Source organism: Borostomias antarcticus (genome assembly GCF_949987555.1).
Source record: "Borostomias antarcticus genome assembly, chromosome: 16".
Classification (NCBI taxonomy): Eukaryota; Metazoa; Chordata; class Actinopteri; order Stomiiformes; family Stomiidae; genus Borostomias; species Borostomias antarcticus.
Window position 1 is genome coordinate 8,356,384 of NC_140249.1, and position 27,937 is coordinate 8,384,320.

Consider the following 27,937-nt stretch of genomic DNA (forward strand, 5'->3'; position numbering starts at 1 on the left):
ACTCAAAGCGCTTTACAATGGCCTCTCATTCACCAATTCACACACACACTCACACACCAATGGCAGTAGCTGACATGCAAGGCGCTAACCTGCTCATTGGGAGCAATTTGGGGTTAGGTGTCTTGCTCAAGGACACTTCGACATGTGGACAGTCGGAGCTGAGATTCGAACCGCTGACCCTTCGATCATTGAACGACCCGCTCTACCAACTGAGCTACAGCCGCCCCAGAAATTAAAGGGATAGTTCACTGAATGACCATTTTCCAGTCACCAATACTCATCTCCATTCCCTCAGTGGAGTTATTTAGGTGAACTATTCCTTTAACCCTTTACTCAAACACAATCCTGTGTGAAGTCTGTTGTGATCCCTAACGGTGACTGACTTGCGAAGCTCCTGGTTCTGCTTCTCCAGGCTGCGTTTGATCTCCAGCAGGTGGTTGGCCTCTTGTTTGAGCTGCTTCTCCGAGGTGCGCAGCGCATTGAGCTGTTGGTTCTGGACCTTCAGGTCGTTCTGGGTCAGGCTGCGCTTCTGGGTCTCCTGCTCCATCTTCAGAGTGAGATTCTTCACCTGGAGGAGGGGATGAGAGAGAGGGATGAGAGAGAGGGATGAGAGGACGAAGAGTGGGCAGCAATTTAATTTTGTTGAGGTTGAAATTGTGCACACGCACGCACGGACGCACGCACGGACGCACACACACACACACGCGCACACGCACGCACACACACACACACCTCCTCCGTGAGCCTGTCCTTGTGTCTGCGGAGCTCGTCAAGTTTCTGCAGGGACTGTTTGTAGTCGCAGTCCAGCATGCTGCTGTGTTTCTCCAGCTCCAGCATGCGGTTCTCCACGCGCTGCCTCGCCGTTCGCTCCTCCGCTAGCTTCTGCTCCAGCTCTGGAGAGAACGGGACAGAGAGAAAATGAAGAACAGGGCTTCTGCTCCAGCTCTGGAGAGAACGGGACAGAGAGAACATGAAGAAGAACAGGGCTTCTGCTCCAGCTCTGGAGAGAACGGGACAGAGAGAACATGAAGAACAGGGCTTCTGCTCCAGCTCTGGAGAGAACGGGACAGAGAGAACATGAAGAAGAACAGGGCTTCTGCTCCAGCTCTCCAGTTGCAAACTCAAATCCTCTACCTGAGGTTTCATAACGTTCAGTGTCTCTCAAACCTTCTGTTGTAAACATTGCCTCACCCTTCATGGCCTCTGACTTGGCTCCCTCAATGGACTCTGTGATCTTGCTCTTGTCAGCGAGCCGAGCTTTGGTGGCCTTGTGAGATGCCTCTTCCTGCTCCAAGCCCTGCTGCAACACCTTCAGCTTGTAGGTCATGTCGATCTCCTTGTTGCTCTTCTCCTGCAGAACAGAGATGGGCCAGGAGGGTCAGATCTACAGAGAAGTCCAGGTCTAAGGAGAATTAAGTGCATAAATGGGTTTGTACTGTAGCTGGCCAAATTTTACTGCAGACTATTTGTAGGTATTTAACTAGACATCTGTCAAAATAAAAGCTTTATCTTGGACAAGATGAATAATATATGATCAAGAGAAAGCAGAAAAAAATGATTTTAAATTTAAAGCACAGGTTCGGAATTTAGCATTATAAGCCATGTTTTAAGGTTATTTATGATCATATACAACGGCCGATATTAAAGTTTAATTACGGTGCACTCTCGAGATATAGCCCATCGCCGCTAACACACTCAATGGATCCATAGGTGGACAGACATAATCCCTCAAAAACACCATTTGTATAAGCTGGTAAATCACCTAATAACATGGCTTATAATGCTGAACTCCGAACCTGAATGTGATCAGAATCCGTTCTGTTGCGTTACCTTTTCCAGATCCGTTTGCTTCTCCTGCAGCTGTCTCTTCTCCGTCTCTGCTTTGGACAGAGACTGTCTCAGCTGCCGAACCTCGTTCTCCAGCCCAGAGATACGCCCTGAGAACAACCAGAGAGAGAGAACAACCAGAGAGAGAGAACAACCAGAGAGAGAGAGAAGAGAAAGAGAGTTGAACTTTCACTCTCAAACATCAAGACAAGCAGCACACTTTCCTTTTCTCTCACACAACCCAAACCCTCCATGCGTACACCCACACACCCACACACCCCCACCCACACCCACACCCACACCCACACCCACCCACCCCCCTCTCCCCCTCACCCTGCAGGTCAGCGATGGTCTCGGAGCCCTGGCTGTGCTCGCGCCTCTCTGCCTCCAGCGCGGCCTGCAGGCTGATGCAGTCCTTCTCCAGGCTGAGCTTGCTGTGCTCCAGCAGGCAGCACTTGTCGTGCAGCTCCCTGCCGTGGGCCTCCAGCGCCTGCAGCTGCTTGCTGGTCTCGGTCTGGGCCTTCCTCAGCCTGGCCGCCCCCTCTGCCTCCGAGCGCAGCAGCGCGCCCGCCTCCTCCAGCTTAGGACGGGAGAGACGCACACACGCACGCACACACGCACGCACGCACACACGCACACATACACACACACACACACACAGATACACGCGTACACACACACAGATACACGCGTACACACACACACACAGATAAACACACACACCCACACACACACATGCACACACAGATACACACACCGATACACACACACGCGCACACACACACGGATACACACCCACGGACACGCGCGCGCACGCGCGCACACACACACACACACACACACACACACACACACACACACACACACACACACACACACACACACACACACACACACACATACACACACACACAAGCACACGCACGCACGCACGCACGCACGCGCACACACACACACTGCTTGTTTCTTCTTTTCTCGTAAACCCCCCCCCCCCCACAAATGATCCCTAAAAACACACACCAGAGACACATGTATGCCCTTACACACCTGACGCTGTAAGTGGATGTTCTTCTCGTTGGAGATGTGTGAGTTGTGGTTTCTTCTCTTCATGTCATCCAGCTGGTCTCGAAGGCTGTTGACTGCAGAGCATGAGATCATGTAAACAGACTAATACAGTCCTATATGGTTAAAGCCCAGAACACATTTAGTCTTGAAAGCTCTGAACGTGTTCATATGGGCTACACAGCCATCATAGCCATTGCTTCTGTGCACTGCGGCCTGATCTTGCTGATGCAGAGCAATTTGCAAACTTCTCAAAAGCCCCAGAATACCTTGAAAAGGGGCAAACACCTAAACCAAAGTCTAAGATACCAGTGATGCCTTGTGCCACACATTTCTATTGTTTACATGAACAGAATAATATCACTCTAGGGAAATCATGAGATGCATTTTAGGAGACTGTTAATTCCACAGCTGAGTATTCTGATTATTATGCTGCAAAGCTCCCATGGGGAGGTTCTGCTCCAGCAAGATCACACCCGGTGTCAATCACTGGATAACTGGAGGAGGCTTACAGTTTGTGTGTGTGTGTGTGTGTGTGTGTGTGTGTGTGTGTGTGTGTGTGTGTGCGTGCGTATCTGTGTGTGTATCTGTGTGTGTGTGTACGTGTGTGTATCTGTGTGTGTGTTTGTGTGTGTGTGTGTGTGTATCTGTGTGTGTGTGTGCATATATGTGTGTGTGTGTGTGTGTATCTGTGTGTATCTGTGTGTATCTGTGTGTGTGTGTGTGTGTGTGTGTGTGTGTGTGTGTGTGTGTGTGTGTATGTGTATCTGTATGTGTGCGTGTGTATGTGTGTATGTGTGTATTAGGGCTGGGACGACGCGTCGACGTAGTCGACGTAATCGACTACGTCAATACGTCGACTTGCGTAATGTGCGTCGATGCGTCGCAAATAAACAACATGGCTGCGACCAGTGGAAACATGGAGGTCCCCGGAGTAGAGCCGGCAGCTAAAAAACCTCGCCCACGATCGTCCAAAGTGTGGGAGTACTTCAGACAAAAACCGAACAATGTGGTGCTCTGTAAACTGGCTTCTCACAGCAGTACCTCTGCAATGAACGAGCACTTGAAGCGAAAGCATCCCGGAGCTCTTTGTGAAGACAGCCGCAAGATAGCACCGTAAGTCACCGCGTTGTATTTCTGTTCACTTTTCCGGCCGTGTATGAGTGAAAAATGGATAGCTAATGGATAGCATAACATAGCAGCGAGAGTAACGTTAGCTAGCCATGTAGCTACTAGCTAGCTATGTGTTGTGGTGATGGACAGACTTCTAAATGGCCATGTTGGCATTCAAGTTGGCTAAACATGGCAGTGTTTAACATAGCGAGGTAGGGCGCAGAGCGTTTTGTTTACAAGCACATGTTGCTAGGCAACAGGGAAGCTACCGGAGCTTTTGAAGAACGGTGCGAAAATCTCCTAAAACAGGTTATTTGGATAAACTGACCACATATTGGGAATCTACATGGTTACTTTCTCGCCTGAGAAAACATTAAAACTAGTCTTATTTTTTAAATATGCCACTATTAGCATTAGCTATTTAATTAACTAATGTGCTTAATATTTTCAGGAGGCAAAGCAGTGTGGAGGACTTTTTCCACAAAAAGAACACAACTCCATGCACACCCCAGATGGCTGCTCAGCTTTCTAACTGAATCTTACAGATGATCGTCAAGGACATGAGACCTGTTGCTATTGTGGAGGGTCAAGGCTTCCGTGAGATGATCAACACATTTCACCCAGGGTATACACTTCCCTCCAGGCACCACTTCACAAATTTGATGGAGAAGAAAGAAAAAGAAAGAGATGTGGACATGCTCACATTCCTCCACAGTAATGCCTAAGGTGGAGGGGGGAGAAGGGAGAGAGGGGGGGAGAGAGCGAAGGGGGGAGGGCGAGAGAGAGGAGGGGGAGAGAGGGGAGCGCACGAGAGGGGGAGGGGGAGAGAGGAGCGCAGGAGAGAAGGGGGAGGGGGAGAGAGGAGCGCAGTAGAGAGGAGGAGGCAGGAGGAGAAAGAAGGGGAGAGGGGAGGAGACGAGGGAGAGGGGGAGAGAGGAGCGTGGGAGAGAGAGGAGTGTGGGAGAGAGGTGCGCGGGGGAGGGGGAGAGAGAGAAGGGGAGAGAGGGGGAGAGAGGAGTGAGGGGGAGGGGGAGAGAGGAGCGCAGGAGAGAGTAGAGGAGGCAGGAGGAGAGAGAGAAGGGGAGGGGGGGAGAGAGGAGGGGGGGAGAGAGAGGAGCGTGGGAGAGGGAGAGCAGAGAGAGGGGGAGCATGTTATATTGTTACTGAGATCGTTATTGTTACTGAGAGTTATAGTTAAGGTATTCCGGTTAGAATTGCACTCGAATTGCACTAATTAGAGGATTTTATGTTGGTATTTATTTTGGTATTCCTCCTGAAAATGACTTGAACTTGCCTACTGCATTACTTGCACTTTTCCTTTTATTTGAAGTTAACTTTTATATTTTATAATATTATATTTTATGTTGGACAGTAAGACAGAGAGGATTTTTTTTGTTGTGGAATATTGCCCTGCAGTGCAGAAGCATAATTTATATATTTGTACAAGAATAATTGAATAAAATACTGAAATGTTAATAAGAGAAGTTTTTGACATTTATTTAAAATTAAGTGATATATTAATCGAACAGTAAAAAAAATAATCGTTAGAATAATCGTTAAATTAGTCGTTAGATTAATCGACTAATCGAAAAAATAATCGCTAGATTAATCGTTAGAAAAATAGTCGTTAGGGACAGCCCTAGTGTGTATGTGTGTATCTGTGTGTGTGTGTGTGTGTGTGTGTATCTGTGTGTGTGTGTGTGTGTGTATCTGTGTGTATGTGTGTGTGTGTATCTGTGTGTATGTGTGTGTGTGTGTGTGTGTGTGTGTGTGTATCTGTGTGTTTGTGTGTGTGTGCACAGTCTAACCCTCGTTCTCTAGGCAGCGTTTCCTGTCCGCCTCGCTCTCTGCTTTCCTGTGGCTCTCCAGACTCTTGTGCTGTAGGAGAGCCTTCTCCCTCTCCAGCTGTCTCAGGATGGACTCCAGGCTCTTCCTGCTGCTCACCTGACATCACATTCCACATCACAATCACACCTGACATCACATTTTACATCACAATCACACCTGGCATCACATTTCATATCACAATCACACCTGACATCACATTCCACATCACAATCACACCTGACACCACATTTCACATCACGATCACATCTGACATCACATTTCACATCACAATCACACCTGACATCACATTTCACATCACAATCACACCTGACATCACATTTCACATCACATCACCCTCTTCCTGCTGCTCACCTGACATCACATTTCACATCACAATCACATTTCACATCACAATCACCGGCGCACAACCTTCCTTGGTCACTTGCTGAGTGTTTTTGACTAAACAATGCTAAGGACACAGGGAAGCGTGAAGGCAGGATTATGCTTTGCACAATCTTTACCCCAAGGATGCAAAACGAGCATTTTAGCAGCAACACAAATCTTGTATGAACTTGTTCCAGACTTCTTACCTCCTCATCAAGTTCTTTGGAGATTTTCTCCAGACGACTGGTGGCAGTTCTGCAGGAAGGAGAAAAACCTTCAGTATTCAACAGTGTTTGTCAGGCTGGACTCTGAAACGCGGTGATGCTCAGACCTGCTCCTAAAGACTCCTAAAGTGCACTTCTCCAGGATGAGGTCACCGCGCAGCAGAGAAGCACTAGTTGACTGGTCTGCTATCCAATGGACTAATATCTGGTTAACTCATGTATAGTTGAAATGAGCTGGTTCAGCACCATGGCTCTCTGGGAAAGGCTTGAGGAGGCCCATTCAGCCCAGAGGAACCGGATGTGGGTATCAAGTCTGGGCAAACTCTAAACATGAAAACTCTAAACATGCTTCCTGCCTTCCTTCCTCGAGGTGTCCTGTGATCTGACATGACTGGATAGGTGAAACCCTGCAGTCCTCCATGCAGCTGTTCACTATCCCGTCATGTCAAATCAGTCATTTCCAGGAAATGGAGGGAAGACTGCATGTGTAGAGATTTAAAACAGGGCCATGGCTCGGCTCAAACATGCTCACCTGTACTTGTGCTCCAGCTCATCTTTAGACTGCATCTCAGTATTCAGATGCTCTTCTAGCTGATGAAGCTTCTTCTGCAAAGCTGCCGACTGAGCAAGAGGACAGAGATTGCTCATGAAGACTTTTCAGGTGTTAAAACATCGAGGTCTATGATGGCAAGACAACAAAACAAATCAAAACTAGACCTACAGCAACAATTAGGCCTCATTTCAATTGAAATGAATAGGCACTATGCTATTTGCTCCTGATTAATATGGACCCATTTTATATCCTATTGCTTCACCACTAGTCTATTTCACTGCTCACATCAGTAGGGCTGTCTTCAACCAGAACAACATCCTGGTCCACTGACAGACATCTTTTTTTTTTCTTCAGGCCTCCATATTAGGCTGATTATTCTTTAGCATTAGTAACTAACTAGTAATTAATTATTGTGCATAAGTTATTCTTTATGGTATTTTATTAGGATAAAATGTAGTCTTTTTTATGTAGGCCGGTATATACTGTAGGCCCATACCTCAAGTTGGCGCCAGCCAGACAACATCCCATTTTTCCAGGCCAAATAACCTACATCCATCCAAATGATTTAAAGACATTAAATTGCACGACCTGCCATTACAGAATTTAATTTTATAATAATAATAATAATAATAATCTTTATTGTGGGCCTATAGTAGGCCTATAGATAATAATCCAAATAAAAATATCACACAACATGGATGGAAAATGTGCTACGCATTCACACTCTCCCCAATTGTAAAATATAGCCTAAAGGTCTTGATCTTCAATAAAATGCAACAAAACTAACTCTTGAACAGAGGTTCATACAACCACAGCATGCTTCAATCCTACAACCACTCTGAACCCATGTGTGCTTCAACACTACAACCACAGCATGCTTCAATCCTCGAACCACATTCTGAACCCATGCATGCTTCAATCCTCCAACCACACTGAACCCATGCATGCTTCAATCCTACAACCACACTCTGAACCAATGCATGCTTCAATCCTACAACCACACTATGAACCCAAGCATGCTTCAACCCTACAACCACACTATGAACCCATGCATGCTTCAACCCTACAACCACACTATGAACCCATGCATGCTTCAACCCTACAACCACACTGAACCCATGCATGCTTCAACCCTATATATATATTATAAGTATATAATAAACTATATTGCTTATTGATGTGTACATTTGTTCTCAACTCATTCAAATGGACACTATTGGGTGATTAGTTCAAATAGGTCTTAACTGATTCAGTCAATGGGGTAGCAGATTTTCCAGGATTAGCTTTCTGGATTAGCCTCTGGTCTGAATGTGTTTGAGCCTCACTAAGAAGATAAGAGATTTCTGCAAAAACACCATCTGGATCAATCTTATTCTATGCTAAGAGCTAATGTGAGCCTGTTTGAAATGTGTTAAATGAGATGCAACCGAGATATATATATTAGAAAGGGTGCTCAGAGAGCACAGGGCTCTGCCCATTAATGCATTTTGTTGGTGTAATCGAGTTGAAATGGTTCAACTCACTTCTCAGTATAAATATAGCACACTTGCACCATTGAAGATTAAACTTTTTGGTGGGGTAGCTGATAGTGGTGTTTATGACAGGTGGTCATGTAAGAACACAACTGAACATGCTTGGGAAATTTTTTCAATCAGCCATTACAGACAATAACAGAAGACATACGTTACAAAACTATATATACAGAAATTATTTCCAGTGTTCATTCCTCTAGGGGTAAAAAGGACGGTCACTAGCCCAGTGTCCATGCCTCTGGGAGGGGTAGAGGGGCACTAGCCCAGTGTCCATGCCTCTGGGAGGGGTAGAGGGGCACTAGCCCATTGTCCATGCCTCTGGGTGGGGTAGAAGGCACTAGCCCAGTGTCCATGTCTCTGGGAGGGGTAGAAGGGCACTAGTCCTGTGTCCATGTCTCTGGGAGGGGTACAGTATGTGACGGATAATACTGTTTTTTTCATTTGCGTGCACACTCAAATTAAAAAGAACACAGTTAGTGAAAGCTGACACTCAAGGGTCAAAACCTCAGCCCAGATGTGCAGGTAGCTTATGATTTATATGTAGGCAGTCGGTAGCCGGTCAAAGTATGGCAAATGTTTTCTTTTAATTCGTATATCTGCCCAGTGATTCTGATCCACACCAAAATTGAATGTGTTCTAACTTGGCCCATGCTACACCCCTCCACCGAGTTTCACTCTGGTAGTTTTTGTATAATCATATTCTATGCTGTGACCAACCGAACGACTGAAAATATACCCTCCGCCAGCGGTCGCTGGGCGGAGCCAATCATTCAGGTGCTGTTTAGTACATGTCTTCCGTCTGTTTGAAATACTGTTCTGTTCAGTTCTTTTAATACTCTTCACGCCAGCTGACACGAGATTCAAATTACACTCACCAAGGATCACGATTCCTATTCTTCAACAAATCATTCTATAGTTTTGATTCAAGGTGGTTTATTTGTCATATACGTATACATAGCATGTGTACCATGTACGTACAATGATATGCGTGGCATGTTTTGGTTGAACTGTAGGCACCCACCTCGCCCTTGATTGATGTAGAGTTCTCTCGTGCAACTGTGGAATTATTTGAAGCTTTTAGTAACCTGTAGAGATAGAGTTGTGAATTGTGAATGTCTACATATTGTTATTGAATCTCTTCAATCTTCAACTTGTTATAAAATTATTATCACATGAAAGTGATTTACAATACAGATGTCTACCATTAATCAAATAATTATCAGAAATTATATGAACGTTGTCTTGGCAGGAGCCTATGGGTCAATCCACGTCCCAGCAGTTGGTCCTACGGATAGTCCGATGGGCGTTCACACCAAAAGCGAACCGAAGCATGGTCCCTTTTGAAGCGGACCGAGTCCTTGCTTTTTAGGCGGACCATGGTTCGGTTGTTTGATCCGGGGATCGAGTTCGAATATGCGTTCACACCTCTCCAAACGAAGCGGAGCAAACTTTTTTGGTCTGATAGTCCGATTCCAAACGGATCAAATGTGTAGATGTGAACACACCCTAAGTATTGATGGGGTATAAGTTATAAATTGTAAATATGTCCAGGTTCAGAATGCAAGAGACCAGACTGAGCTTGACTCATCCCACCCACTACCATGGAACAATGGACATGTTCCAAAACAGCCAACTATACAAGCACACTTTCACCGGGTGAGATATCTATAAGTCACATTCTTCTCAGTTCTGAAAGACAGTAATACTGTAGAGAAAAAAGGAAGCCTCACTGGTCCTCTTTGAAATAGGTGAATCCGACGAAGGGCAGCTGGTTCCCCACAAAAGTCTTGGGTGTGGGGAACGTCTCTACATCCCCCTTATCATCCTCGATCTCATCAAAATTACTGGTGTCAATGTCACTACTGAGCTCTGGGACCACAGGAGCAGCCGCTGAAGAGGAGAGAAATTCACATATTATTTGTTTCCAATAAGAATTACTGAATCTAATTCAGAGAGAGAGAGAGAGAGAGAGAGAGAGGGACAGAAAGAGAGAAAGAAAATGGTTGAAAGAGGGATCGAGGGATGGATGAACATTGTCTAAGGAAAAAAGCTTTAAGAGAAGCCTCAAGTAAAATTACCCCACAAGCCTGAAAAGCACAGAAGTGACAACTTAAATTGTACTAACTGTCTCTGATGGTGTTGAAAGTCCACTGGTCATTCTTGAAGAAGGGATGTCGCTTGATTTCCTCCACTCCATGGCGGCCAAGTCGCACATCCCTCCACAAAGTAAACACAACTACCAATCAGGGAATGAACTGAGCAGGATATTTAGTATTTAAAAAAAAAAAATGGTTTCACATCTTTCAAAGGATCCGGAGAACTAAGTTTGACTCTGGGATGTGACATCTAGACTCTCCAAACACTGCGCTCTAGAGATTGAAGACAGACTTCCTGATTTCTGACTTACAATTGGGCGGAAACAGTAAAAAACAAACCAGCAGACAGGGATGTGATGCCTAGCCTAGGCCTCCAATAAGAGAGCGCTTACTTCCATCTTTAACCTGAGATCTTTGTCTTACGTTGAACAGCACTGTTGTGTAGCCTAGTTAAATTTGGTGTTGTATGCCTCCATGGCTTGTCTGCAAATGTGCGATCGGAGAAAGGTAAGAAACATTACACTTGGTCCTGTGCTTCTTTATAATCAGAATTATTTTATTGCCATCCAGTTTTGCAACATAGCCTTGTAGGAATATGCACCATGCCTGAAGCAAATTCCTAGTATGTTGAAAAACTACATGGCAATAAACTAATTCTGATTTTGATTAGAAAGAAGCACAGGACTGAGTGAAACGTTGATCTTTTTCTTACCTTACTGTGATTGTGCATGTGCAGGCAAGCTGTGAAGGCATACAACATCAAATTGCCTCCACAAATCGGTGTTGTTATGAACGGAACACTGCTAGAATAGGCAAGACAATAGGCTGTTAGAATAAGCCGCTAGGTTAGGTTAGCACTAGCTGAACCGCCAACAGGTGATTAGCAAAGCAGTTTGTGTGGCTACTAGCACCAATCAAGAGGGACCAATTGAAAAACTCATAACAGGCATGAATATTTGTAGAAAGGGATTCCCTAGCCTAGTGCTATCCAACTGACCTAGTTAACGTTAGCTAGCCATGTACAGTAGCACTTATGCCAAAAGATGGCTACGCTTGGCAGCACCAGCAATAAGCAGCTTTAAAGACAGTAATGTTAGCTGGCTAGTTTGCAGAGGTGAATTTGTTGGCTTTTCCTGGGGTAAATAGTTGTAAAATCAAAACAAGCACAGATGACCGTCAGCATGGGACTTTGTTGTCAGATCTTGGGCTAATACCCAATGTAAGGAATTTGTTAAGCCACATAAGCAAGCCAATAGCCTGCGTCTTTCTTGTCCTGGGTTAAAAGTTTTAAACAATGTTGCTGCACATCCTTAATTGCGCCAATCTTGTGGATTGAGCACTTAGTTGATGAAACCAATATTTTGTTCCACTCCAGACCAGGCTGTTTCACTACTGGCAAATACACGGAAGGACTTCATTTCCAGTAAAGCGAGTCTTTCATCCTATTGGAGGATAGGGAGTGATTCTGATTGGTAGCATTGGTAGCAGGCACTTATTCTAGCCCAGATTTTGGATTGGTATGTCTCCAGACTTTCCTTGGCGGAGATCTCGAAAGTCTGGCATCGCAAGACTATGTGACATCATACCCGGCAAAGCAGGTGCAGGGCAGTTCATTTGTTTCTCTTATCAACTGTTATTAACTATTGAAATAATATATAAATATATTCTGTTCTGCTCCATTTGATTCAAATAGCGAATAAGTTGCATATACCTGTCAGTCAGGAAGGCACAGATGAGATTTTTGGCATCTTTGGAGATCTCCACATCATCTGGGAAGTTGAGGGAGTTCTTGTGGTCCATGATCTTGCTGTATGTTCCCACAAGAGAGTCAGCATAGAAGGGCGTGTCACCTATCAGGAGGTGAGAAAGTGTTTTAAATTCATACACGTGTCACTAATATCAAAACTCTGCTATATCATGTGCAAACAATAAGCGATTAGATTTGCACATCCCGGCTTTGGTCTCAGCTTTGGTGCGAAATGATTAAAGGTAGGGCAATGAGAAATATAAGCATTGCATCCAAGTTTGACCAGGTGCTGCTATCTGGTAGCAAGAAAATCAAGTTAAAGTTAACGTAAACCCACCAACGAGCATCTCAAAGATGAAGACTCCCACAGACCACCAGTCACACTCCCGGCCGTAGTATCCGTCGCCACCCTGAGACTTCAGCACCTCAGGGGAGATGTAGTCCGGCGTGCCCACGGCGGTGTCACAGTGAACCATGCCCGTCTGCAACAGGGGCACACCAGTAGATATGCACCAAAGAAACAACGCAAGCACAACCTCAGGCCTGAGGACTTAGCTGATAACTAGCCAGCTGGATAAAACTTTGCCACATTGAAAGTCATTTTAATCAATGTACACGATCCCTGTAACACTGAATGTAATTAAGAAAATAAAAGTTGACACTATCATACTGATGCTTTCTTGCAAAAAAAAATTACCCGAACAAAATATCAGAATGGTTGACAGATCAAGTCATAAAATGAAGTTCTATGAAGAATTCCATCAACAATAATAAAAGTGTATAACGATCGACACATGATTCCATAAAGATCTCACCCCGTCCATTTTCATGCAGGTTCCGAAGTCAGCCAATTTGAGGTGTCCGAGGTGGTCCAGCAGCATGTTGTCTGGCTTGACGTCACGGTGAATGAACCCCATGGAGTGAATGGCGTCCAACGCCATGACCACTTCTGCAGTGTAGAACTTGGCCCACTTCTCGGGAACATCGTAGGTGCTGGTGAGGTTGACCAGGTCCCCTCCCGGCATGTACTCCATCACCATGTATAAGTAGCGGTCATCTTGGAAGGCACAGCAAAGCTACAACACAACATGCACACATTTATTGCTTGTTGCAAACATGTCAGCTTATAACGTAATTACATGCATGAATGAACTTAATTACATGCTTGAATGATGTATCATTATTGTACAATCTAACAGTAAACAGTATAAAGCCAAGCTTTTAGGTGATCAATTTGCAACTGAACTTGCACTGTGTTGTAGGAGTTTCTCTGTTCCTAATAGTTCCTTCCTAATTCTAGTGCATCTGTAGTTTGCTTGAGTGTTATCTCCTGTGTGAGCAGGCCTGTGTCCCCTATGTGCTATATGTGCTCTATGTGTCCCAGGCCCTATATGTGCTATATGTGTCCAGGCCCTATATGTGCTATATGTGTCCCAGGCCCTATATGTGCTCTATGTGGATGGAGGCAGAACATGTCTGCACTGTGCTTTGTGCTCCTCAGGAATGTGTCCCTTTGCCATGAGTGTTACATATTAACTGTAATGTTCACCCACTTGATTTGAATGTAGCTGCAAAATGGCTCATATCAAGATCTTGTAACATGTATAATGGCCCAGGCTCAGCGTGGGTGTGTGTGTAATGGCCCAAGCTCAGAGTGTGTCTGTAATGGCCCAGTCTCAGAGTCTGTGTGTAATGGCCCAAGCTCAGAGTGTGTGAATAATTGCCCAGACTCAGAGTTCGTGTGTAATGGCCCAAGCTCAGAGTGTGTGTATAATGGCCCAGGCTCAGAGTGTGTCTGTAATGGCCCAGTCTCAGAGTGTGTGTGTAATGGCCCAAGCTCTGAGTGTGTGTGTAATGGCCCAAGCTCAGTGTGTGTGTATAATGGTCCAAGCTCAGAATGTGTGCAGAGTGTGTGTATAATGGCCCAAGCTCAGAGTGTGTGTATAATGGCCCAGGCTCAGAGTGTGTATAATGGCCCAAGCTCAGAGTGTGTGTATAATGGCCCAGGCTCAGAGTGTGTTTGAACTGTCTCACCTGCACCACCCAGGGACTGTTAGCGAAGGCCATGATGTCCCTCTCCTCCCAGAAGAAGGCGGAGTCAGAGCGCTTGATCATCTCAAACTTGCTGAGGAGCTTCATGGCGTAAACCTTCTGAGATGCTTTGTGTCTCACCTGGAGAAAGAACAAACATTACTCTTTCATTTGAACCTTTGTTTAACCAGGCTGGTCATATTGCAACTAGCTTATGTATGAGACTAGCTCATGTATTTTAATTTATTTTTGGACAATTTGGCTCAGAAGCACTTTTTGCTTTTTTTTTTTGCAATTCTATTTATATCTAGACAGCAATCGGTAGATAAAATGCTCTGATACAAACAAAAATCTCATCTGTGGTAGTTGAGGGACTGTAATAAATCCATCCAATCATTTAGAGATACCCCCTTGATGTGATTGGATTGCCTCCCTATCTGTCAGCTGACCTGCCCGCCCAGCGAGGGTCATGTGCTTTCCCCAGTTTGGAGGAGTGTGAGGGAGGGGATTTAGACAAATGCATTTTTCAAAATCTAGTTTACTCTTCCTGGTTTCTCCAAAATTGCCTATCCTGGCCAAAGCAATCTTTCCTTGACATGAATATACATGACAACTCAGCTGTTTTCCGCTTTACTGCAGGTATTTTAGCGATATTCCATTCCAGTTTGCTAGTGTCACAGGTTTCACTGTCCCTGATCAGTATCTCTTGCCCACGCTTGGTTCCATCTCTCGTACATGACTGTCTGACATGAACACAGCTTTAGCCACAGCTTAGCGGTTCCATGGGGCTCCATACTGAGAAGGGACTTTAAAGTCGCACTGAAATGGACGTTTGAGATCATCTGATTTCCGTAGTTTGACGTATTTCCAACGCAAACAAGCTATGAGGGTGGGACATATGTTTAGAAGAATTTGATTGGAACATTGACAAGTAGACGGGTTTTAAGAACTTTAGACAGATTCGATAGAAGGATAGCGTTGATTGACGGGTGGATGTCGTGAGATTATTGGCCTAAAATCTAAGGTACCTGTTGTCGTCATTGCACGTGACCTACTGTTTTCCAGGAAGTAAGAAATGATATACTTTGATATAAGATTACAACAAAAGTAGAATTTTGTAATTTTTTTTGGCATACATCGTTGAATAGGTGAACACTATGACCAATTATGTGAACCAAAATGGGACAGAATGCTTCTTTCATTTCAGTGCGACTTTAAAGTTCAACTTAAGTTACACTAGCCACTTGAAGCTGGGTCTGTAGACATTTGAAATGGAAAGACTCTGGGCCCATTTTCCACTCATGTTTGACTTTGAGTTTAGCCACCCATAGTTGATATTCAGTGTGGTTGAATGATATATTAAGATACTGTCCGATATTGAGTGTGTAAATAACAAACAAACAAAATGATGTCGGTGAATACTGAAGGGATTCAATTCACGCTGAGGAAAAGACAATTTACCAGCTGAACCTCGCCGAAGGCCCCTCTGCCGATCACCTTCACCCGGTCAAAGTCCTCCGACTTCATCTGGAGCTCTCGAATGTGCCCCATGACTTTCTCATCTACAGAGAAGGAAGAGAAGTGAATGTGCCCCATGACTTTCTCATCTACAGAGAAGGAAGAGAAGTGAGTCGTCTACACAACTGCAGCCTTACACCACCGGGGACATGCACACATGCAGATACTTACATCTGTTTAGAAAGGTCTCTATGTTTTTGTTTTTCCGTAGGGCCGGGTAGTCCAGATCTAAAACCAAGGCATTCATAGAATCCTGTGGAGGAAGAAACGCTCAGATGAGTGGCCTGATCAAGCAAACATGTCTGACCTCTTTGGGCACTTTCTCTCTCAGTACTGGGATGTTCCACATGACCACTAAATATGTTTGCAGTAATAAAGAAGAGATAGAAAAACAGATCATCACCCAGACAGTGATATTGTTTTTTAGATAGGTGGACCGTTCATCAGCCACAATTCAAAAGTGAAGAATAACAAACAGGTATTACATTAAATGATTGTGACCCAGCTCCGCCCAGGCCTGGATGAGCTTCTGAATGAGGGACACAGGAGGCTCAAACTTTATTGTGTGTATTCCTCAACAACGCTAGAAAGTACATGTGATGGTTGTGGCTTATTTTAACACGTGTGTATTTTAACATTCTGTTAAATGAATTCATGATATACTGTCCTCAATTTCAGCATTTACAGGGGCTGCCATACTGCCTGATAGTCTGTTCATAAGAACATAAAGACGCGTTTGCATAGACAATAGGCAGTAAAGAGAAAGAATAACATCATCTTGGAAAGAATGATGAAAGAGCAGCTCTTCAGCCTGGGGATGGGTCAGCAACGCATTCAGAGAGTAAGTCCTCTCCTTCACAACTAGAAGAAAACACCTAAAACAACTGATCCTGGGTCTGTTTGGTTCTCTCACCCTATCTCTCTCTCTCTCTCTCTCTCTCTCTCTCTCCCGCCACAGGGGTGAACCAGCCGTTCCATTTCAACATCTAAACTCTACTTCCCATTAAAGGACTGACCTCACACAAAAATACTATTTAAGGGAAAAAGTGTGCGCACGCACGCACACGCACACATGCACACACGCACACACACACAGAGGATCTCCCTTGGAGTTGAGCAATACAGGAAATGATCCGCCCCGCCCAGGACTGGTCAGATAATTTCTCTGGGTCATGAAGCTGGTCCTTCTGTGTGCAAGTCATTTCCTCTGAGGCGCCCTGCTCCCAAACACACACACACACACACACACACACACACACACACACACACACACACACCACCCTGCTCCCAAACACACACACACACACACACACCACCCTGCTCCCAAACACACACACCACCCTGCACCCAAACACACACACACACACACCACCCTCCACCCTGCTCCCAAACACACACACCACCCTTCACCCTGCTCCCAAACACACACACCACCCTCCACCCTGCTCCCAAACACACACACACACCACCCTGCTCCCAAACACACACACACACACACCACCCTCCACCCGGCTCCCAAACACACACACACACCACCCTGCTCCCAAACACACACACCACCCTGCACCCAAACACACACACCACCCTCCACCCTGCTCCCAAACACACACACACACACACCATCCTCCACCCGGCTCCCAAACACACACACCACCCTGCTCCCAAACACACACACCACCCTGCACCCAAACACACACACACACACACCACCCTTCACCCTGCTCCCAAACACACACACCACCCTCCACCCTGCTCCCAAACACACACACACACCACCCTGCTCCCAAACACACACACACACACACCACCCTCCACCCGGCTCCCAAACACACACACACACACCACCCTGCTCCCAAACACACACACCACCCTGCACCCTGCTCCCAAACACACACACACCACCCTGCACCCTGCTCCCAAACACACACACCACCCTCCACCCTGCTCCCAAACACACACACACACACACCACCCTGCTCCCAAACACACACACACACACACCATCCTCCACCCGGCTCCCAAACACACACTACCCTGCACCCTGCTCCCAAACACACACACCACCCTGCACCCTGCTCCCAAACACACACACCACCCTCCACCCTGCTCCCAAACACACACACCACCCTCCACCCTGCTCCCAAACACACACACACACACACACCACCCTGCACCCTGCCCCCAAACACACACACACACACCACCCTGCCCCCGAACACACACACCACCCTCCACCCTGCTCCCAAACACACACACCACCCTCCACCCTGCTCCCAAACACACACACCACCCTGCACCCTGCTCCCAAACACACACACCACCCTGCACCCTGCCCCCAAACACACACTCACACCACCCTGCACCCTGCCCCCAAACACACACACACACCACCCTGCCCCCGAACACACACACCACCCTCCACCCTGCTCCCAAACACACACACCACCCTGCACCCTGCTCCCAAACACACACACACACACACACCACCCTGCACCCTGCTCCCAAACACACACACACACACACACACACCACCCTGCACCCTGCCCCCAAACACACACACACCACCCTGCTCCCAAACACACACACACACACACACCACCCTGCACCCTGCTCCCAAACACACACACACCACCCTGCACCCTGCCCCCAAACACACACACACACCACCCTGCCCCCAAACACGCACACCACCCTGCCCCCAAACACACACACCACCCTGCCCCCAAACACACACAGACACCACCCTGCTCCCAAACACACACACCACCCTACCCCCAAACACACACACACACACACACACACACACACACACACACACACACACACACACACACCACCCTGCCCCCAAACACACACACACACACACACACACGATGCTCAAGAATGCTCTAACCCTGTGCATCACCTACTGGCGCAATAATTTTAGGATTCCATCATGAAAGGTATTATTATGATAAGTCTAATAAATAATCAGTATTCATATTCCTATTTATGTTTTATGAATAGAGCTCTCTGAGGATCAGGTGATTATCTCCCATGTACCATGTTGCCATCTTTTCAGCCATAGGTCAAGAGAACTCGTTGTTTCTATTATATTCCATATCACATTTACATATTTATTAACAGGTGAAAATACATATTTATTAATTGCATATACATCATTTGATACAATTACAAAGCTCAATCTCCTGACTTCTTGAACCTTGCCAGGTTGTACAAGTCTGTTTATAACTGGATACTTATTACAAAGCTCAATCTCCTGACTTCTTGAACTTTACCAGGTTGTACAAGTCCTGCTTTGAGTCATTCTTAGACATCAGCCTCCTGCTGGTCTCCTGAGTCCTGATCTCTCAATCCCTCTTTCCCTGAGAGAAGTACGTGGCTGAAGCCTCAGTCACCATTTTAACAACCCTCTCAATGCTGTGTGTGTGGCAAGGCCAGTTGAGCACCTCCATGGGAGTATTGGTGAAGCTCTTCACCTGCCAAGTGCTTAGGGAGAAGGTAAGAGGTGGCTCTGATGCTCCTTCTGACCAGCTGATCAGGTCACTAATGCTGGTAGCCTCACTGTTGATGTCAGGTGTCTTTCTGATCCTGACAGAGGAGTCCCCCAACTGGGTATCTCTGTCCCCCTCCCCTCTGATCCTGACAGAGTCCCACAGCTGGGTATCTCTGTCCCCATCTCCCCTGATCCTGACAGAGTCCCCCAGCTGGGTATCTCTGTCCCCATCTCCCCTGATCCTGACAGAGTCCCCCAGCTGGGTATCTCTGTCCCCCTCTCCCCTGATCCTGACAGAGTCCCCCAGCTGGGTATCTCTGTCCCCATCTCCCCTGATCCTGACAGAGGAGTCCCCCAGCTGGGTATCTCTGTCCCCCTCTCCCCTGATCCTGACAGAGGAGTCCCCCAGCTGGGTATCTCTGTCCCCATCTCCCCTGATCCTGACAGAGGAGTCCCACAGCTGGGTATCTCTGTCCCCCTCTCTCTCAGAGGCTCATTAGATGGTAGGAAGGAGGGAGAGAGGGTGGGAGATATATTAGACCAGTAAGATGGCCAGGCCCTCTGCCCTGGTGTGTGGCAGCTGTTAGTGTCAGGGGGGAAGCCTCGTTCAGATTGCACGATTGCCATCTCTGAGGGATCTCTATTAGATGATGGTCAGCTGGCTCTTTTTAGCAACTGCAGTCATTTCAGCTTCCACTGGCACATTTTTCCCACAGATTTTTCTTTTTCAGAACTGATATTTTTTAAGGGCTCGTGTCCCGCAACCCATGTTGCATTAAATAGTATTTTGTACAGTAGATGGAAATGTGGTCTTTGGCACATTGAGTTGTTTGTCAGGGTGTTACCTGTATTTTCATTAAAAAAAAAGACTGGGCACGACACTGGATGTTATTTATATATATATATATATATAGACAGTAGAGTAGAGGTACAGTAGGCTACCTGACCAGTCAAGGCACCGTTTGTGGGTACATGATATCATCCGTGGCCGACAGCAGTAGGCTACAGGGCATATCACACCCTGTATAAATGCATTGTTTGTGACTTATGTCATAACTCTGTGTAGTGTGAAACGGCAATCACAAGGCTCAACCGGTAGGCTACTTTATCCATCTTGAAGTCTTTTAGGCACTGGTAATTAATTTAGGGACAGTACACGCGTACCAATTTTCCGGGTCCGCATTCTCCAAAAAGGGTTTCATGTAAAAAAAAAAAGGTGCTGGTCATTAAAAAATGTCTAGTGTGAACACGGCCTAGGCTGCCGTGGAGCAAAGTATAAACAACATATTTATATTTTAATGTAGAAAATGAGTAAATGGTACATATCTTTTGTCTTTGGCAAGTGACCATGATAAGCTGGATAATACACAACAAGGTGTGCTGTTATTGAAAAATAATGCACGACACGAGGGCCAATAATCTCCGTTAAGTAATTAAATTAAATTCACATCTTGAGAGTCAATATCCTTTTAGGCATGATCAGACTCAGCTAGTGATCAGACAGTTTCAATGTCCCTTTAGTATCGGTTTATCAGATTGAGACATATCTCAACTGGGCCTACAACTACAGGCTGCTTTCAAGCAGTAGCCTACATTGTAATCGCAATGGAATTAAGCACGAGCAGAATTCATTGAGATATACAAAAAAAGGGAAATGAAGCTAAATGGAGTTATAAAAGCAGAGTGGATGATTGTTGGCAGCAGCTTCCGTAAACTAGCAAGCAACATGCTTAAGCTATTAAAATGTTTCAGGCCTTTTTCTAGACAAACCTTTCACTTACAGTACATCTGCTTGACCAAAGTTCAAGGGCAAGGTTTGTTTTGCACTTTTAGGACTCCATTGGCTCCATTGCCCCAGGAATGTTCAGTCAGCCCCAGATTTGGTGAATGACCATCACTGACATCTCTCAGAATTTCCACCTAACAACATTGAGAATGCAGGTGCTGACTAATGGACTATTTCCTAAGAACCCACAACCCCACTCTTAATTCTCATCCGATAGACTTGCAAACAAAGCTAAAAATGCCTTGAGGATTCATTTGAATTGATGGGATTGAACACCTCCAAACAGGGGTGAATACCAGGAGGCAATGCCAAATGATCTAACCCCAATAATAGGAACCGTTGCCTCTTGCCAACTTCCTAAAACCTCCTCTCTGCGATCTCATCTCCAGGCATGTGGAACAGAAAACAAGCCGCTCGCTCGGGACTTTAAAAGGATTTTGTAGAAAGCTGTTTTGATCAAATTCCAGATGTTTAAAAATAGTTGTTGGGAGAAACAAAGACCCAGGCGAAGTGAGGGGCATGCCAGGCAGAGCAGGGAACAGCAGGAGACAAGAGGCTCACAAAATAGCAAAAGCCTCCCGTTTTACTGTGACCCCCAGGGGAGGACGAGGGGGGTCTTGTCTCTATTATGAATGTTATGTTGTCTGACAGGTTCTCTTTTTGAGCTGATGTGTCATGTGTGGATCAGACCTAGGTCAAACTAAAACAATAACATTTTAATAACAATAGCTTTGTTGAATTTGCCCAATTCACTGACCATGGAACAATATTTGTTTTAAAATCACACTTCGGTGCTTGAGAGAATGAATCTGACTTCACTGGTTAGGGTTACATAGTCACACTCACAGGATGTTGTTGTTTGGAATAAGCCTGCCATACCAATCAGATTCAATCCAGATTCCTCCCCTTCAGCTGACTGTGTGTTACTGTTTTCAAAATATGCTTTCCTACATGAAACAACAACCTCCAAACTACAGTAGCAATATACAAGCTGAAAATGGCACGTTTTCACGAAGATTTGGATTGTGCAATAAGGCAGGCCAGCTTGGTTCTTTCGGAGAATGTTTGTAAAGACATACTAAGAATATGTTCACAAAATTTGCTGTTTAACAGGGACATTCATGAATGTTTGCCCACCGGCTATGGGAAAAAATGTTTCATATTGTAAGCATAGCCTATCATCTGCAGTGAGCTAGAGAGGGTAAACGTACACATGGCGTGGAAATGCCATGGTTTTGGTAGGTAGTGTCCCCCTTGGTTGCGATAATGGAGGTGTGAAAACCCTGCAGTCAAGGGGGGTAGTTGTAGCGTACGCCACATGGCATGGACGAGAAAATAGCTGCTGGCCAGTACACCTCCCCATGCGCGAAGGTTCCACCAAAACAAGATCCCCCCAACTCTATTTTGCAAGGGCACCGTCGTTGCATCCTGGGCTTTGCACCGCCCAAGACGATTGGGATTGGTTTGAAGAAAGTGTTTTTTTCCTATCGCAGAATGATGATTGGTTCAGCCAGACCCTTCTCTGATGCAGTGCTAAAACAAAGTCGGAAATACGAGACTAGACTACAACATAAATTACAGCATGATGGTGCAGCATATAATAGGGCCTTATGATTTATGCCATGCGGATATCATGGACTGAATTGCAGATTCGAAACATAAAAACAAATCTCTCAGACATAAACATGGGAAAAATTAAGTTAAAATCTGAATCCTGAAGAAGAAGAAAAAAGCTACAAATCCACAAAATTCTTAGGACCCCAATCCAAGAAAGAAAGGTCATGGACCACTCATATCAGAGTTTTGTTGTACTACAGTAACGCTGTAAAAGGTCAGCCAATTCAGATGTAACAAAAACTCCTAAAACATGCGCAAATCAGGTTTTATCCTGGTGTGATCATGGTATTGGTGTGATCAGGTATTGGTGTGATCATGGTATTGGTGTGATCTGGTATTGGTGTGATCATGGTATTGGTGTGATCTGGTATTGGTGTGATCTGGTATTGGTGTGATCTGGTATTGGTTAGATCTGGTATTGGTGTGATATGGTATTGGTGTGATATGGTATTGGTGAGATCATGGTATTGGTGTGATCATGGTACAGGTGTGATCATGGTATTGGTGTAATCTGGTATTGGTGTGATCATGGTACAGGTGTGATCATGGTATTGGTGTAATCTGGTATTGGTGTGATCTGGTATTGGTGTGATCTGGTATTTTCTCAGTCTTAAATACCGCTGTGAGATCGAACACGTGAATTATGAAAATGCAACAGCGCTGTAATAAACACATGTATTTTGTGTTCCTTGTGTGGGAGGCTATCTGGGCCCAGGAGGTGGTTGTTAGGTGCGGATGCTTGGGCAGATGGATCGTGTGTTTGTGTGGGAGGTCTGTCCTCCCCAGCCTCTCTGCTCCCAGCACTGGTGCCCGCATGGCCAAAAATAGGCTACATTTCAAATGTTTGCAGAATTCTCACATGCATTAATTTAGGTGTGGATTAGAGTGAGGTGTCTCTTTACCATACACAAACCCTATTGAATAAGCTCCTGTGTGTGCAAGCTCTTCAAGCAAAACAATGTGTTGATTCAACAGGCAGGATTCAGCTTTCCCTGTCAGCAAGGTGGGCACAGTGCACGTTGGGGTCATAACTGTCCCAGTGCAGGTGAGATTGAACACATGCAGATTACTGACCCACTGTGAGAAAAGCCTGGGTGTTTTGCACAATGCGACAGGTAATATCATGTGTTACTATCACACATCTCCTACTTTACAGGTTTGGGCACAAAAGCCACAGTTAGCAATATATCTGGTAAAGATTAAAATAAAATAATTTGGGAAGTGTCCTTCAAATACCATCTACACCACTCGCTGTAAGAGGAAAGCCTGTACCATCATTAGGGACCCCAGTCACCCTGCCCATGCACTGTTCTCTCTCCTTCCATCCAAAAAACATTACCGGAGCATCAAGTCACGTACCACCCGTCTCAGTAACAGTTTTTCTCCACAGGCAGTTAGGCTGATGAATCACTGATGCTCCTACTTTTGCTTTAAGCACTTTAATGTCTCTTTGTAATATCTTAATGTCATATTGTCATATTTCGTAATGTCTACAGTGTCTTAATGTCTTATTTTGTAAACGTCTCCTGTCATATTGTTGTAATGTCTTACTGTCTTATGTCTTAAGTTATGTCTTGATGTCTGAGAGTGCCGAGCACAGTGCATTTCATTGTATTTTATAATACACATGACAATAAAAGTATTAATAAAAGTATTTATTGTACTCGTTTGTGGCTTTTACACAGATTTATGAAAGAAATTAAGTGTTGTTGGTGAAAATTATGCAGAAAATGATAGATAGGATACATTTTCTCCGTTGTTTGCATTTCTGCTGGTGGCTCACTTACTGGTCAGTACATATTGCTGGGTCTGCTTACCACTCAAGACAACTCATTTAACACCTCATACTGGGTATTTACGCAGAACAAAATATATTTTTTCAGCATCTAAATTAGTCATGCAAAATACAATTTCTGTATCCACTTATGCTCGTTTATGTGTATACAGTATGTATGCACAGTCAATAAATTAAGTAATGTCCTTTGTCTATCAGATTGCCACATCAACACTGAATGTCTGTCAAACCTGCTTCAGGCACTCTTGTGGTAGGCTATACGTTTAGTTAATAATATTAGTTTAAGCATAAAAAGCTAAAACGGTTAAAACCACTGCAATTTGTAATTTCATATAATAAGACCACTACAATTGAAGCACAACAACATTCTCCCGAAAGACAGCAGTGTTCCAGAGAGAGGCTAGCGCCCCCGGCCCCAGAAGCCCAGTGGATCAGGAGGAAGGGGGAAGCAGGGCTTCTCCAGAGAGGTGCTGCGCTGCAGACTGGCTTGTTTTGCACAAATTGGCCGGGGCGACCGTCACCTCCTTATATGGCAGTGTTTCTTCCCAGCAGCCCAGCACAGCCAGTCCTGCTGCCTGCGAGCAGTGGCCATGCTCAGAACACACACACACACACACACACACACAAAACACACACACACACACACACACACACACACACACACACACACACACACACACACACACACACACACACACACACACACACACACACACACACACACACACACACTACTGGCTCTATAAGCTGGAGCAGGCTAGTGCACTTAGGGGATGGTGGACCTACACCCCCCCCCACCCCTCTCCACACACACACACACACACACACACACACACACCTCCGTGCTGCTGCAGACATAGGGAGGGAGATAGAGTGCAGGAGGAAGAGGTAGATAAGAGTGGGAGAAGGAGCACTGTGGTGGAGGAGGAAGAGGACAGAATAGCCCAGGGGGTGAAAGACTGAGGTGGAGAGAGAGAGGAAGAGGGGATGAGGTGGACAGAGGATGAGGTGGAGAGAATGAGGTGGAGAGGGGATAAGGGAGAGAGGATGAGATGGAGAGAGGATGAGGTGGAGAGGGGATGAGGGAGAGAAGATGAGATGGAGAGAGGATGAGGTGGAGAGGGGATGAGGGAGAGAGGATGAGATGGAGAGAGGATAAGGTGGAGAGAGGATGAGGTGGAGAGGATGAAGTGGAGGGGATGAGGTAGAGAGGATGAGGTGGAGAAAGGATGAGGTGGAAAGGGGATGAGGTGGAGAGAGGATGAGGTGGAGAGGGGATGAGGTGGAGAGAGAATGAGGTGGAGAAAGGATGAGGTGGAGAGGGGATGAGGTGGAGAGAGGATGAGGTGGAGAGGATGAAGTGGAGGGGATGAGGTAGAGAGGATGAGGTGGAGAAAGGATGAGGTGGAAAGGGGATGAGGTGGAGAGAGGATGAGGTGGAGAGGGGATGAGGTGGAGAGAGAATGAGGTGGAGAAAGGATGAGGTGGAGAGGGGATGAGGTGGAGAGAGAGGGAGAGGGGATGAGGGAGAGAGGATATGGGGAGGAGGTGGAGGGGAGAAAGGACAGATAAAGGGGGAAACCAATGACAGCAAGGGAGGGATGAGATGTCTAAACCGGGTATGGTGATTGAGTTATTAAGAGATGTAACATGATGAGAGTCAACCAAATAAACCTTCAAATAACATAAATTCAAAGATGTTTATGTTAAGGAACATAAATACATTTGTGGGAGAAAACCTCAGGCTATGTACTATTGGGAAATGATTTGTCTCTACCAAGTAGCAAGGTTCCTGTCTTGATGCAATACTAAGCTTACATACTCTCATATGTACCAAACTGCTCAAATATGCAGTGAATTATTGGTCTAAAATGCAGTCAATATGTTTTTAGTGTATTTTGCATTTTTATTGTACTTGCTTTTTTAATTTTTTAATTTCTATTGTATTGATACACAGCAACATACAGCATGGTGTCCAAGACCCTAGGGACAATAAAGTTAATGTTTTCAATATGAAATAACTCCTAATTGGGTTTGACATCAACCCATGATATCCACAATGATAAGCCTCCAATTACAAAATATTTTCATTAATCCCTCAATTATACTTCAAGCTTTCAACATTTGTGTTATTTAAGGACACTGACTTATCATTTCTGTATTAATAATGAAGCATAATTTATGTTATAAATCATTCATAATACTCAGGAGCCCCCATGGCCAGCCCTTAAAAGGTTGTATCAGACTAGGAGTTGCGTAAACCTATAGCAGGATGTTTTGACTCTGTCGATCTGAGTTTCAGTGATCATATACAGTACTTCTGACCACAACCTCAAAAGCTTGACAAACGACCTCAAAAGATCTCATTTACAGAAACTAAGCAGGAAATGTTCGCTCCACTGACAAAGGATGTGATTCCAGTAGGATGCTCCGAGTCTGGCACCATCCCTCTCTGCCTGTCCACACAAACGCTTCCGCATCAACTCAAACACTCATGTGTTTCCTATAAAGACACTTCCAGAGAATAGTTAGTGAACTCTCCCCTCTGGAAACACATGAGCAGAAATCATAACATGAGAGTAGAGGAGAAGAGAAGACGGATGGCGCGTGGTGCCAGTCTTAACACAGTGGGCCTTAAGCTAAACATTTACCCAATCAATTACCGTCGCTGGACTCAACCCTGCCCCCGCTAGACCCAACCCCGCCCCCCGCTAGACTCAACCCCGCCCCCCGCTGGACTCAACCCCGCCCCCACACAAACCTCACACACCATACTGCTTCCTCCAGATATGGCACAGACACTACCAGGCCCTGACAACAGAAACCGCAGACACAGGAGACAACGCTAACCCACACGGGAGGGTGGTTCCATCTAAATCAACCCCTGGGAATATTAGTAGCAGGTCGCTGAGGAAGGCTGCCGTCCAGAGCGACACTTTCTAGTGTTCCTCCTCAAATCAGCCCGGCTGGTCTGGGGCAGTTACCCACAGTGCTTTGGTGGAAGATGCGAGTCTGCATAACGTAGCGGTTACGCAACAGTAGCCAATACAGCTATTGTGGAAATGGGATTCACTGAGAGAGAAGAAATTAAGTACTTTAAAATAGATTAAAAGAACTGTCCTGTATGTGATGTACAATGTGCAAAGATCCACCCATTGAGTGTACATTTAAGATCATCAAAATTCACATCTACAGTGGTGTAAAAGTATGGTGATCATCTGTATTTTTGCAACTAGCCGTAATGCAACAACAACAGATGCCTTCAAATAACAACAGCGGTCATTCTGGAGGTGGTGTTAGTAAATACAGCTGGAGCTGCCTGGCGCTGC

General features: G+C 45.5%; 1 protein-coding gene across 1 annotated transcript in view; it reads right to left on the reverse strand.

Moving 5' to 3' along the window:
* Positions 1-27,937, reverse strand: part of rock2a (rho-associated, coiled-coil containing protein kinase 2a) — a gene marked incomplete at both ends in the record, with an annotated part of 50,943 nt that overhangs the window by 16,765 nt on the left and 6,241 nt on the right. The window contains 18 exons of the mRNA XM_084451185.1: positions 384-568; positions 733-893; positions 1,192-1,351; positions 1,831-1,937; positions 2,161-2,407; positions 2,875-2,966; positions 5,811-5,946; positions 6,420-6,468; positions 6,970-7,058; positions 9,544-9,607; positions 10,253-10,412; positions 10,648-10,739; positions 12,330-12,468; positions 12,703-12,847; positions 13,181-13,441; positions 14,400-14,537; positions 15,858-15,958; positions 16,086-16,167. Of these exons, the coding sequence (XP_084307311.1) occupies positions 384-568; positions 733-893; positions 1,192-1,351; positions 1,831-1,937; positions 2,161-2,407; positions 2,875-2,966; positions 5,811-5,946; positions 6,420-6,468; positions 6,970-7,058; positions 9,544-9,607; positions 10,253-10,412; positions 10,648-10,739; positions 12,330-12,468; positions 12,703-12,847; positions 13,181-13,441; positions 14,400-14,537; positions 15,858-15,958; positions 16,086-16,167 (2,408 nt within the window). The remainder of the gene's footprint in view (positions 1-383; positions 569-732; positions 894-1,191; positions 1,352-1,830; positions 1,938-2,160; positions 2,408-2,874; positions 2,967-5,810; positions 5,947-6,419; positions 6,469-6,969; positions 7,059-9,543; positions 9,608-10,252; positions 10,413-10,647; positions 10,740-12,329; positions 12,469-12,702; positions 12,848-13,180; positions 13,442-14,399; positions 14,538-15,857; positions 15,959-16,085; positions 16,168-27,937) is intronic.